Source organism: Rhincodon typus, chromosome 26 (genome assembly GCF_021869965.1).
Source record: "Rhincodon typus isolate 14 chromosome 26, sRhiTyp1.1, whole genome shotgun sequence".
NCBI classification, from domain to species: Eukaryota; Metazoa; Chordata; class Chondrichthyes; order Orectolobiformes; family Rhincodontidae; genus Rhincodon; species Rhincodon typus.
The window spans coordinates 4,965,141-4,978,316 of record NC_063357.1 but is presented as its reverse complement, the minus strand read 5'-3'; the positions used below and the strand labels follow the sequence as shown (position 1 = coordinate 4,978,316).

Here is a 13,176-nt window from a genome sequence, read left to right as displayed (position 1 = left end):
GGAAATTTTAAACACATTCAAATGGCGGGATAGATTCCCATTTGGCAAGGTGCAAAAGATTTTTTTTCAAATTGACTTGGACCAATTTCAATTTTAAAAGCATACAGAATTATTCATTCCAAAATCACCGTAAGGAAACAAATAGAGTTCAAGGGTATGCTTGTTGGACCAAAAGGCTTCTGTCCAAAATATTTTTATATGCTACTTGTTTGCTTTGGTGATCCTAGGAATTAGAGAGATGTTTTTGGGATTGAAGACATTTGTTTGGTATGTTTTGACACAGTCTAAAAGATCCCCCCACCCCCCACCCCACTTCCAAAACTTCAAGACTAGGGTAGTAACTCTTGGAGATACTGATCTGTAACAAGAATAGAGTAGCGGCTTGTCTTTGACTACTTCTAAATTCTCAATTGAGAATTACATTGTCTTGTAATGTACTGCAATTAATTATATTGGTTTGCACAATTTTGCTTTTTGTTTATGCAAGTAATATAGTTGTAAAAATTTTTTAAAGCCCAATTATATTTAAAGTATTCATGGAATGATTAAAGTGTAAACTGTAAGGTAATAATCATATTTCGCACTGCAGAATATTGCAAATAAGTGGTGGTATTAAATTATTTGCTTTCTTTCCTTCACAGACGCCTAGTCCTTGTACCTTGTGTACTTGCATTAGTTCAAACACAAGTGGAAAAGATGAAGATGATACAAAAGGGAAGAATAATGGGAAAACACAAGTCCCCAAGATATTTTTTGGGACTCGTACACACAAGCAAATAACACAAATCATTCGTGAACTGCGTCGCACTAATTATTCATATGTTCGAATGACCATCCTATCCAGCAGAGATCACACCTGTGTCCATCCTGAGGTCTCGGGTACCTGCAACAGGAATGAGAAGTGCAAGGATCTACTGGAAGGAAAAGATGTAAGTAATATTTACTCAGTTCTCTTTGTTAACCAGCTCGTCATAGGTGTGGTACAAACCCGGGAACAGGATGTAAACCATTCAGTCCTTTGTGTCTGCTCTGGCATTCAATAAGATCTTGGCTGATCTGATTGTAACCTCAAATCCACATTCCCTCCTATCTCTGATAACTTTTCAACCTTTTTTGCTTAACAGCATTCTATCTACCTCTGCCTAAAAATCATTCAGGACTCTGCTTCGACCAATTTTTCAGGAAGACAGTTCCAAAGACTCGTGACTTTCTGAGAGAGAGAGAGCAACTTTGCCTCATCCATGTTTCAAATGGTTGACCCCTGGTTTTTAAACTGTGACCCTAGTTCTAGGTTCTCCCATAAGAGGAAACATCCTCTCCATATCTACCATGTCAAACACTTCAGAATGTTTTGTATTTCAGTCAAATTACCTCACATTCTTCTAAACAACAACATGTATAGGCCTCGCCAGTCTAGTGTTCCTTTATTAACCAACCCACCCACTCCAAATATTAGTCTAGTAAACATTCTCCAACACATCGTTCCTCAAATTACTCCAGATACAGTTTCACCAGGGCCCTGGTGAAACTGTAAGTGTAGCCTTCCTACTTTCCTATTTAATTCCCTTGTGACAAATGTTAACCCTTTTAGCTTTCTTGATTGCTGCATCTGCATTCTAATCTTTTGCAATTCATGCATGAGGACACCCAGTCTTAATTAATCTCAGAGATCTACAATCTCTCACCACATTGAATATATGCTTCTATTTTATTCTTCCTTCCAAAATGGATAGCTTCACATTTTCCCACATTATCCTCCATTTGCAGATCTTTGCCCACTCACATAACTTATCAATATCTTTTTATAAACTCCTTGTGTCCAGTTCACAATTTAATTTCCTATCTATCTTTGTGTCATCAGCCAATTTGGCAACTGTATCTTCTGTCCTCTCATCGAAGTCATTTAAACAAATTATAAACATTGAGGTCCTAGCACCAATTCCTGTGGTACACCACTTGTTACATCTTGCTAACCTGAAAAACACCATTTATGCCTACTGTCTGCTGGCCAGACTTCTATCCATTCTGTGCTACTTCCTACACCATGAGCTTTAATTTTCCACTGTGGCACCTTATCAAGTGCATTATGGAAATCAAAGTATAGTGCATCCATCCATTCCCTTTTATCCACAGCATATGTTACCTTAGGATATCTTGGGCAGACTTCTTTCTTCCTCATCGATAAGTGGTGTTAGAAACTACAGATGGTTTGTTCAATACCATTGCACATCAAAAATGCAGGAATTCAGTTCTATGTTAGTTAAATAGTCCCATGCTAGTGCTTCATTTATGACTCAGTGAATATATATTAGCCCTGTTGTCTCAAATGTTTATATTTCTGACTGCAGGAACTGATAGGAGTTTTAGTATTCTGCATTTCAATTTCATGCAGGGCTTTGCCTTGTAACTATGTATAATCGCATAGACAAACAGCCACAGGTCATTATGATTGTGCAAGACAGACAAATAATTTAGTTTTGGAAAACTGGAACTAACAACATAAGCTTTGAAGCAACCATATTGATTGTTGAATTTTACAGTAAAATTGATGGAAATATATTTGTGAACACTTCAGTACCATCTTATTTCAATTTGGTAGAAACACATTGGTCCTGATTATTACTATAATATTCTGTTTGCATTTCTTGCTGCAAATAATTCCTGATTGGATAAACACAGCAGACTATCAGAAAATGTACAAGTTAAATTAGATTTTAAAGTACAAACCTGCTGGTTTAGTTGTCTGCCAACAATTCAGAGCACGTATTTAATGTGCAAAGTGGAGACAATTCTTTAAGTTAATGTTAATGACCTGCATCTAGTGGTGAAGGATCCCTTTGGTTTGCAGAGGATGCATGAACATTGGCAGTTGTGTTCTGAAGTAGCCTCAGAAAATTAACTGAATTAACTGAGAATTAACTGCTTTGAATAGATGGTAGGCTAGTGAAAGGTAGAGTCCCTGTTTGAAGATTTCTTTCATTTTAGCTGGAGCACCGCGTATCTATTGTATTTGCCAGTTTAGCTTAATCCTGTAGAGGGTTTGTTTTTGCAATTTGATAAACTTCACTTGTTTAGAACCTTTAAAAAATACAATGTATACTCATAAATACAGAAAAGGGTCAGAATCTGCAATGCTGGGGTCACAATTCAACATGATTACAAAATTTTGCTGGCTCACAGATTGATCTGAACTGGAGTCAAAAGCCACTGCTCATCTTGGATATTGATGACTGATACAGAAATGAAATACTGCAGATGCTGGAGATCTGAAACCTCAACAAAACTGCTGAACAGGCTGAGCAGGTCAAGCAACATCTGTGGAGAGAAAGTTATGTTTCGGGCTGATGACCTTGTGTCAAAGCAGAAGGAAAGGCAGTGGATGGAGTCAAGGAGTAGGAAGAACAAGGGAGAAGATTTTTGATAGGGTGCAGGCAGGGGGGGCGGGGATTAACTATTAAAAGTTTCATGATGCAACAGCCAAAAAGAGATTGCTCTGAATGTTGCCTTTTAATTGCAAAGTATCAGTCAGTGTGTCTGCTGACCGATACACTTCAATTCTGGTTAGTCACTTTGATGCCTTCCTGCTGAATTTGTTAATACTAGCTAAAAAAAAACACTGATTTTGTAAAGTATAAAGGGAAGCTGTAGATCCTTTGGTAGAATTCTGAGAGTGGTCAGGCACTCAGATGACTATCTTTTGCCTTCAGCCTCTGTAGTGAGAACGTTTTACATTGTTGGATCTTCTGAAATGAAAAGCATTGGCAGTGCTTGTCAGTAGAAATCATGTTCTTTTGAATCCTCTTGCAAGGGGTGCCACTACTTGCACAGTTTGCTTTTTACTAAGAATTCATAAAACCTAGAGTTTGGTTACTTCTAACATCATTTCCATTGTGGATATTTTCTGAAAATTTATCTTTTCAATGATCAAGTAAATTAGGCATATTCCATGACTCCTAATTGCATGAAATTGGAAAGGTTTGGCAGTGCGAAGTGATGCCAACAGTTCTGGTTCAATTCCCACATTGCTGCTCACCCCATTTCTCCCTCGCTCCCTCTCTCACTGTAATGCAAAAGCATCCATATAGTCCTCTGGGAGTAGGTGAAAATGCCTTTACTTTCATGTATGATGAGCACCATTACAGTCTCTGTTAAAACTAGAGAAATAGATTGCAAGTTGGTTATTTTTTTTGTGAGCTGGTTTATTTTCCAGTATTGACACAGCTGCAAAGTTTATATTTTTAAAAATGAAATGAATTTCTAGGCTATAGCCTTTGGGACCCAGATTCTTGTTCTGACCGAGAACCATCTATCATAAATACTTTTGCTTAGATTTGTAATTCATTCTGCTTGTTCCAGGACTTATTCCATAAACATGTTTCCATTGTGTACTTTATTTGATAAAATTAAAGTGTTTGAGTGTGTGTATGTGTAATTTTTAACATTGAATTAATAAAGAATACTGAATGCTACAGCTTTCAGGAAATAAACCTTACAACAGTTTTTTTTTACTACTGATATGTTTCTCTAATTTATTTTCTCATAGATCGTAGCATTAACAAGAACTGAGTGTACCTTGTTTTGTTATAAACAGTACAGCTAATTGCAGAAAGTTCATATGAGGTATAATTTTTAAATTCCTATGCTCTGACTCCTGGAATTTTATTAAAGAATGGAAATTGGCATAGATCGGGATAGACACTTTTAACCTAGAGTTTACACATAATAAAAAGAGAGTAGTCAGTTGACAAGGCTCCTTGGGGACTGGGTGTAATGGAAAAGTCTAGCAGGCCACTGTACAACTGAATTGTTGTGAGATATCATCAATTATTGTAACACAAACCTTGTGTCATATCTGCCTTCTAAGAAATTCTGTTACCACAGCCCTGGGTGGCAATTAACGTAAAGAATATAGCCACTCAGTCATTGAGTTTTGTTAAAGCTTTTGTCAGAATGACAGAAACAGACTTCTGCCTATCAGGTATAGCTGATCATTTATGTTGCACCTTCCACAGCCCCAGGGTAGATTGGAATTGTAATAATCAGCAATTACAGTGGCACCATTGTTATGTATGTTTAGAAACAGTGTATTGTCAGATGATAAATAGATAGTTGACAGATTGAGTGTGAACGGATGTTTAGAGACACATTTAATATATGATCACACTTCCAGTGACAATTATATCCTAACACTTGTATTACAGAATTGTAGCAGATAGTCTTTCTAATTTTGCAGTCTGTAGAGGTAACGGTGTTAAAATACCAGAGGATTGTGTATATTAGAGAATTGATCTGCAAATACTGAATCAAGTATTATACTGTAAACTAATGTCATTACCCTTTACATAAATATCATTTAAACAGTCCAAATTTATTCTTGTTTTCAGAAATGCAGAGTTCCATAATCATCCATTCTGAGTTGAACATTGTTTTATTTTAATAAAGACAATGTAATAGGAATGGTGGTGAATTCCAAGGATCCTGAGATAATTTTACCTGTTTAGATTTTTGTGCGAATAGCAGTACAAGTGAATATCTTTGATTCAGTTGTGTGGTTTTATGTCTAATGTGATTTGGAAGTTAGAAACTGCAATTTCAGTGGAATGCGATTACATTTAATTTTACATGTAGAGATTTGGATGGATTGTACTAGCAATTTGGTATCATGACAATGCAGTGAAACTGTGGAGAAGATATGGAATACTTGGTGCCCCTATTTAAGACAAGCATCTTTGAAACTCTCTGTGCAAATGTTACTTTGGCTGAGTCACAGGACCTACTCTGAGGCAGCTGCCTCTACACTAGCCACAGGGTTGTCTGTTCTCTAGCTAACTGTTCTCCTCAGCTGCTTTTATGCTTGTTTACTTGACTGGCTGGAAGGCTGATTTGTTGACAAGTTCAATGTTCTTTTGAGTTGACTTTAGTTGTAATCTAAGATCTGGTAACAGAATAGACCACACGAAGACTGTCATCATTCATGCTAATATAGTTTTAGTTTGAATTCTGGGAAACTGGAGACCATGTTGCTAAATTCAGCTTATATATCCTAATGTCTGGCCTCCAGATCAGTTTTCTGAGGATCCTTGGGTATAGAAGGTAGTATTAACAGCTTAAACTTAAAGACAGTTTTCTTGGACTATGGATTAACACAGCGCTCATGTAAAAATAATAATCATCATGGCGTTTCTGTCCTATCCAGGGAGCAAATACTTGATCAGTACTGGTGACCCATTGGTGAAAGGTTAGAAATTTTGAGTGACCGCACGCTTAGATGGGATAGGTGGAAGAAGAGGAAAAGATAGTCTGTTCTTCAATGTCATAAATGCCACTGTGCTAACATGCCATACCGTCTTGAAGATTCAGGGGTCATTTTGACAATCAGAAACAAAAGCATTACTAAGAATTTACAGTGTATGAACAGATCGTTCAGCTTAACTGATCTGTACTTGTATTTATACTCCACCTGAGCCTTCTCCAAATAATTCATCTCACCCTATCCTTCTATTCATTTGTCCCTTGTGCGTTTATCTAGCATTTCCAATAAATGCATCTGTGCTTGTGACCTTAATTACTTGTGGTAGTAAATACCCCATTCTCGTCACTCCTTGGGTAATAAGGTTTCTTCTGAATCTTTGTTAAATTTATGAGCCTCTTATATTTATGAGATGTTTTGGAGCGCAAGTGGAAGCATCTTGACATGTATCAAACCTCTTCATATTTTTAAAGCTTTTTATTGCTTTACCTTTCTTTCTAGAGTAAAAAAATCCCAGTTTGTTCAGGCTATCTTGATAACTAGACATTTTCAATATTAGCATTATGCTTGTAAATTTCTTTTTACACCTTCTCCAGGGAAGATGTAACATGGAGACAGAGCCAGGTTCAAAGTAGACGGGAGCTATGGGTGAATTCACTTCCAAAATTCACTAAAATACCCAGGAAAATTCATTAGGTTAGGATTCGTTTACCTGCCCACTTACTGACCCCGGTATCTTATAGTCCTGGCACCCTAACGCCATGTTACCTCATGCTGTCAAAAGTTGAGTACATGTATCAAAGTGGCTGTCTGTGATTCAGGACTGCTAATTATCACAATATGGCTGCTAACTGCTCTGAATAGGGAGTATGGATTTCCTTTGCCTGACAGTTCTGCACCTCGTGAGAACTGTCAGAATTGCAGTATGGTTCTGCATTTCTGAAAGAGCCCCAATCAGAATCTCCTGTTAGAAATGCAGATTTCTTTTGTGATGCAAATATTGAAAGACGAGAGTGGCAACCTGCGTGAGATTGCCATTCCTTAGAAAATCAGGATCACCATTTTGCTTTTCTATTCTTTCTACCAAAGTAAGCTATATATTCCCATCAGGCAAATTTTTTGCCCACTTAGTTAAATCCATCTATAATTCCACTTGTTTAATTAAATAATGTCATCAGATCTTTTACCTCCATCTGAACCACCAGATTGCATCTTAGTTTCTCATGTCATCTGTATTATGAAATCTCTTGACATTGCAATCCTCCTTCAGTACTGCATTGTATGTCAACTAAAACTGTGTTTCTTGAATTCTGACTCTGAGGTGAGAGCACTGCTAAAGGGATAAGCTGGTATATTAAGGCACAGATATTTTAAGTGATGCTTAATTGCATTGGGATGAATAAAGAATAATCTTAATGCTTGTTTTACTTTACCACATGTCCTTGAAGAATAAAGTTATTTCTTCTAACATATTTCATTGAACTCCATACAGGAATCTTATTGACACTAATGTTTTCTGAGCACGTTGTGCTATTAATTCTATGGAAATAACGATACTGTTATTTCTCACCGCGGGTTCAGTTGAATGACTTGAGTGTTGGTTTTATAACATCTGCAGTCATCTCAGTAGACTTGAATTAAGTTTGTGTCTCAGAACTGCTTTTTATTTCCAGGTCTTATCAATGCGATTGAACTGTGTTTACAAGTGCTACGTATGCATTTACTGAACACGGGCAGCAGGTTTCTGTAACAAGTGTATTACACCTCGCCTGGAAAAAATAAACTCACTCCAACACTCCTGAATCTAATCTCAACTGATTTTATTTCCTTGTCCTCCCGTGGTCAAGCACCATTTATGTTTGAAAAGAGTATCAATATTATTTTTCCCATGTTTCTCTCAATGTTGATCCAGGAGACCATACGACCACAAGATATCGCGGCAGAATTATACCATTCAGCCCATCGAGTCTGCTTCACCATTCGATCATGGCTAATATGTTTCTCAATCCCATTCTCCTGCCTTCTCCCCATAACTCTTGATCCCCTTATTAATCAAGAACCTATCTATCTCTGTCTTAAATACATTCAATGACTTGGCCTCCACAGCCCTCTGCAGCAGTGAGTTCTGCAGAGTCACCACCCTCTGGCTGAAGAAATTCTCCTCATTTTAGTTCTAAAGGATTGTCCCTTCACTCTGAGACTGAGCCCTGGGTCCTAGTCTCTCTTACTAGTGGAGTGTCTTCTCCACATTCACTGTACCCAGGCCATTCAATATCCTTTAAATTTCAATGAGATTTACTCTCATCCATCAAGTACAGGCCCAGAGTTCTCAACCACTCATCATATGACAAGCCCTTCATCCCCAGGATCATATCTGTAAACCTCCTATGGACTCCCTTCAATGCCTGAACATCTTTCCTTAGATACTGGGCCCAAAACTGTTCTTCATATTCCAAATGCTGTCTGACCAGAACCTTTGTATTGAAATGAATGCTAACATTGCATTTGCCTTCCCAACTGCCAACCAAATCTGCATGTTAACCTTAAGAGAATCCTGAACAAGGACTCCCAAGCCCCTTTGTGCTTTAGAATTCAGAAGTCTTTCCTCATTTAGAAAATAGTTTATGCCTCTATTCTTCCCACAAAATGTGCGACCTCATACATTGCCACGTTGTATTCCGTCTACTGCTTCTTTGCCCACTCGCCTAGCATGTCCAAGTCCATCTGTAGCTGCCTTGCTTCCTCAATACTCCCTGTCCCTCCACCTAACTTCGTGTCATCTGCAAACTGAGCGACAATGCTCTCAGTTCCTTTGTCCAGATCATTAATCTAGCACATGAATAGCTGAGGACCCAATACTGGCCGCAGTGGACCTCCTCCTGTTACTGGCTGTCATCCTGAAAATAACTCCTTTTTCCCTACTGTCTGCCTTCTGCCTGAATCCTCTTCCCCTCCGCCATTCCTGAAGAAGGGCCTGGGCCCGAAACGTCAGCTTTCCTGCTCCTCTGATGCTGGTTAGCCTGCTGTGTTCATCCAGCTGTACACCTTGTTATCCTCAGCCCTGTGTTGACTGCCTTCCTTCTCATAGTTTTCCTCTTATTTGCCATGCCTGAAGGTTATTTTCCTGACCCTTTCCATACTTTCTCTCATATTATTTGTTCTGGAAACTTTAACCTCTGCTGAGACTAAAACCTCCAACTCTTTCCGTAACTTTCCATGCAACTTAACCACATCCCACCCTTAACTATTTAGTTTAAAGCCCTCACAACAGCCCTAGTTATGTGATTTGAAGATTTTTGTGGTCCCAGCATGATTCCGGTAGAGCCTATTCCATCGGAACAGCTCCCTCCTTACCCGGTACTGATGCCAATGTCCTGTGAATTTGAACTCATTTCTCCCACACCAATCTTTGAGCCCCTTGCTTACGTCTTTGATCTTTTTGACCCTGTGCCAATTTGTTCATGCCTCCAGTAGTAATTTTGAATATTATTATCTTTTTGGTTCTGCTACTTAGTTTAGCCCCAGCTGCTCATATTCTGTTATCAGAACCTCTTTTCGTTTTCTACTGATACCATTGGTATCTACATGGACCACGGCAGTTGGACTTTTCCCCTTTCACACCAAGTTCCTCTGCAGCCCAGATGGATATCCTTAACCATCAGGGAGGCAGCACAGCCTTTGGGACTCTCAATCCTGATCGCAGAGAACAATGTCTATTCTCCTAACTATACTATCCCCAATAACTAGTACAGTTCCCTTTTCTCTCCCCTCTTGAATGGCTCCCTGTACCAGGGTGCTATGGTCAGTTTGCTCAAACTCCCTACAGACCCCACTCTCAGCCACACAGGGAGCAAAAATCTCAAACCTGTTCGATAAGCTCAAGGACGGAGGCTCCTTCAGCACTACCTCCTGGATACCTCTACCTGCCTTGCTGATAGTCACACCTTCACTGACTGAATTTGAAGTGATTAATCTAAGGGCAGTGACTGCGTCCTGAAACGCCACATCCAGGTAACTCTCTCCCTCTCTGGTGAGTCACAGTGTTTGAAGCTCAGACTTCAGCCTATTAACTCTGAGCATGAGTTCTTCAAGCAACCAACACTTGGCTACAGATGTGGTCACTATGAATCACAATGGTGTCCACCAGCTCCCACGTCATGCAGGTACAGCGCATCATCTCTCCGGCATCTCAATTTTAATGACTTGGTTCTTAATTTGAGTTTTAAAATTTTCATACTGATCTTTTAGTTTGAGCCTGAAACTATTTCCCCTATTATCAATCTGAAAATAACCTATGATAGCTAGTCAAATTAGTAACTATTTCCAATCAAGGAATTTACAGTGTGAACTTACGGAAGGTGTTATCTTTAAAACATCTGCTTCCCACCCTCCCCACACAGGATGGGGATACAGCAGCATTCTGCTTAACGTCTACTTGCAATTAACATAGAAATATGAGATTACTGAATTATTCATTAATTAGTGTTAGGAAGATGCATTTGGGCTAAAACAAGAGCCATGTCAAGATTTTAAGTTTAATGTATATTTTTATGGATCTTTACGTATTTGATCAGAGGGCATCCTTCTGAAGGTGTATATTCTGGTTAATATTATTGGATTTTAAAACAATAAAGTTTAAAAAAATGTGTATCAAAATGTTACTTTCCTCCTTTGTACAATGGAGTTTTGAAGTTCCTGCAAAAATACTTTATACTTTTCTTGAAAGAACGGTAGCATCTTGAAGTTAGGAATGATCTTTCTCCGTGTCACAAGAGGGAGTTAAACACTATATTTGTCTATGTTATACCGTTTCTCTGTTTGAACAGTGAGCACTTGATACTGGCACTGGATAAGAAATGAAAAGTTTTGCCTCTTCTCATTCTATTGTGCTCTACCTTGATGAGTACAAATGTCTATTACTTTCATTCATTCTGTTAAAATAATGGAGTGTCTGTTCCCACTTACCAATATGGGCCATCATTATGATCCATCTATATATGTACAGTTACATCTGTGAAGTAACACCAACTTTTATTTTTCTGTCCATGCAAGTTTTTAACTCAGAAGATTTAACTCACTAGTTTCATTTCAATGAAAAAAAAGGGCAACTATCTACCTATGGATTGAGTATCTGCCAGAAACATAGGTGATTTAACAAATAAGAAAACAGAAAGCACCTCTTTGCACGAAGAGAAAAAACTTGATTTGATTATTGTCACATGTACCAAGATACAGTGAAAAGTATTGTTTTGTGTACTATCCAGACAAATCATACCTTACATAAGTATATCAGGGTAATAGAACAGAATGCAGAACATAGTGTTACAGCTACAGAGAAGGTGCCAAGAAAGATCAACTCTAATATATGTGAGGTCCATTCATGGTCCTTCTATAAAAATTGTGGACATGCTGAATTTTCTTAGCCTTCTGAGGAAGTAGAGGTCTTAGTGTGCTTCTTTGACCGTAGCATTGACGTGCATAGACCAGGATAAATTGTAGGTGATATTTTCTCCTAGGAAGTTGAAGCTCTCAACTACCTCCACCTCAGCTCCATTGATACATGCGTGTCCTCTACTCCGCTTCATGAAGTCGTTGACTAGCTCCTTCGTTTTGCTGACATTGAGGGAGAGATTGTTGTCTTTACACGATGCCACTAAGCTGTCTATCTCCTTTCTGTATTCTGACTCATCATTGTTTTAAGATCCTACCCATTATGGTGAGAAAATCTGTAAGTGGAGTTAGACCTGAATTTGGCCACACAATCATGAGTGTATAAGCAGTATAGTAAGGGGCTGAGAATGCAACCTTGCGGGGCACCGATATTTCATGCTGTTGTGGAGGTGGTGTTGTTGCCTCTCCTTACTGATTGCAGTCTATGGGTCAGGAAGTTAAGAATCCAGTTGCAGAGTGGGGAACACAGTCTAGGTCTCGAAGTTTGGAGATGAGTTTTGTTGGAATTTTGGTGTTGAAAGTGGAGGTAAACTCAATACATAGGAACCTGACTTGAGTATCCTTGGTATCCAGATGTTCCAGGGATGAGTGTGGGGCCAGGGAGATGGTGTCTGCCATGGACCTATTGTGATGGTAGGCGAATTGCAGCAGATCAAGGCAATCTGGGAGGCTGGAGTTGATGTGTGCCATTACTAACTTTTCAAAGCACTTCATGGGGGCTAGTCATTAAGGTACGTTACCTGATTTTTCTTTGGCACCATGATGATAGTGGTTTTCTTGAAAGGTGGGAACCTGTCGTAAGGAGAAGTTAAAGATGTTTGCAAATATTCCCGCCACGTGGTTCGCGCAGGATTTATTCATAAACCATCAGTGCCTAATTGGGGTTTCCCAGGTAGTGGAGAGAAACCCTTCACAAAACTTCCTTACTGTGACACTTAGCTGATGTTTGATAAAATTCAGCTCTATGTTAATTCTTGATCTGTTCACAGCAAATGAGAACGTAGAAAAGTATTAACATGATTTTGAAGCTTTTGATATTATTTTACAACAAGTTTATTCTAGGTGTATGAAAAATAATTCTGTACTTTTCAACCTTTCATGAAAATTTATCATTGACATGGTGGTAGAAACAGCCTCTGAGATTAAAAAGGACAAGCCCCACTCCAGAACCTGAATATGTAATTGGGGTTCACACTTCAATGCAGACTGGAGAAGCGCACTTTATTGTATGAGATACTGACTTTTGGAAGAAAAATTAAACCATGGTCCTGTCTGCCTGCTTCGGTGGATGTAAAGATCCTCACTTGGTTATGATTTAGGTTTACTGACTTTAGCATAATGTAAATGAAAAAGCTGCAATGCAGTTTGGGAATGAAGACACATATCTGGAAGATACATCTGTTTCTTTCTTTGAGAGTTCCTGTTACTTGCAGCTAAATTTTTGTTACTTAAAATCTGATCTAACTGGAAACAAT

At 38.6% G+C, this 13,176-nt stretch overlaps 1 protein-coding gene across 2 annotated transcripts in view; it reads left to right on the top strand.

The window, feature by feature from the left end:
- brip1 (BRCA1 interacting helicase 1) overlaps positions 1 to 13,176 on the top strand; it is a 222,607-nt gene that overhangs the window by 48,865 nt on the left and 160,566 nt on the right. For both annotated transcript variants that reach the window (XM_048612789.1, XM_048612788.1), the window contains exon 7: positions 642 to 929. In XM_048612789.1, coding sequence (XP_048468746.1) covers positions 642 to 929 — 288 coding nt within the window. The remainder of the gene's footprint in view (positions 1 to 641; positions 930 to 13,176) is intronic.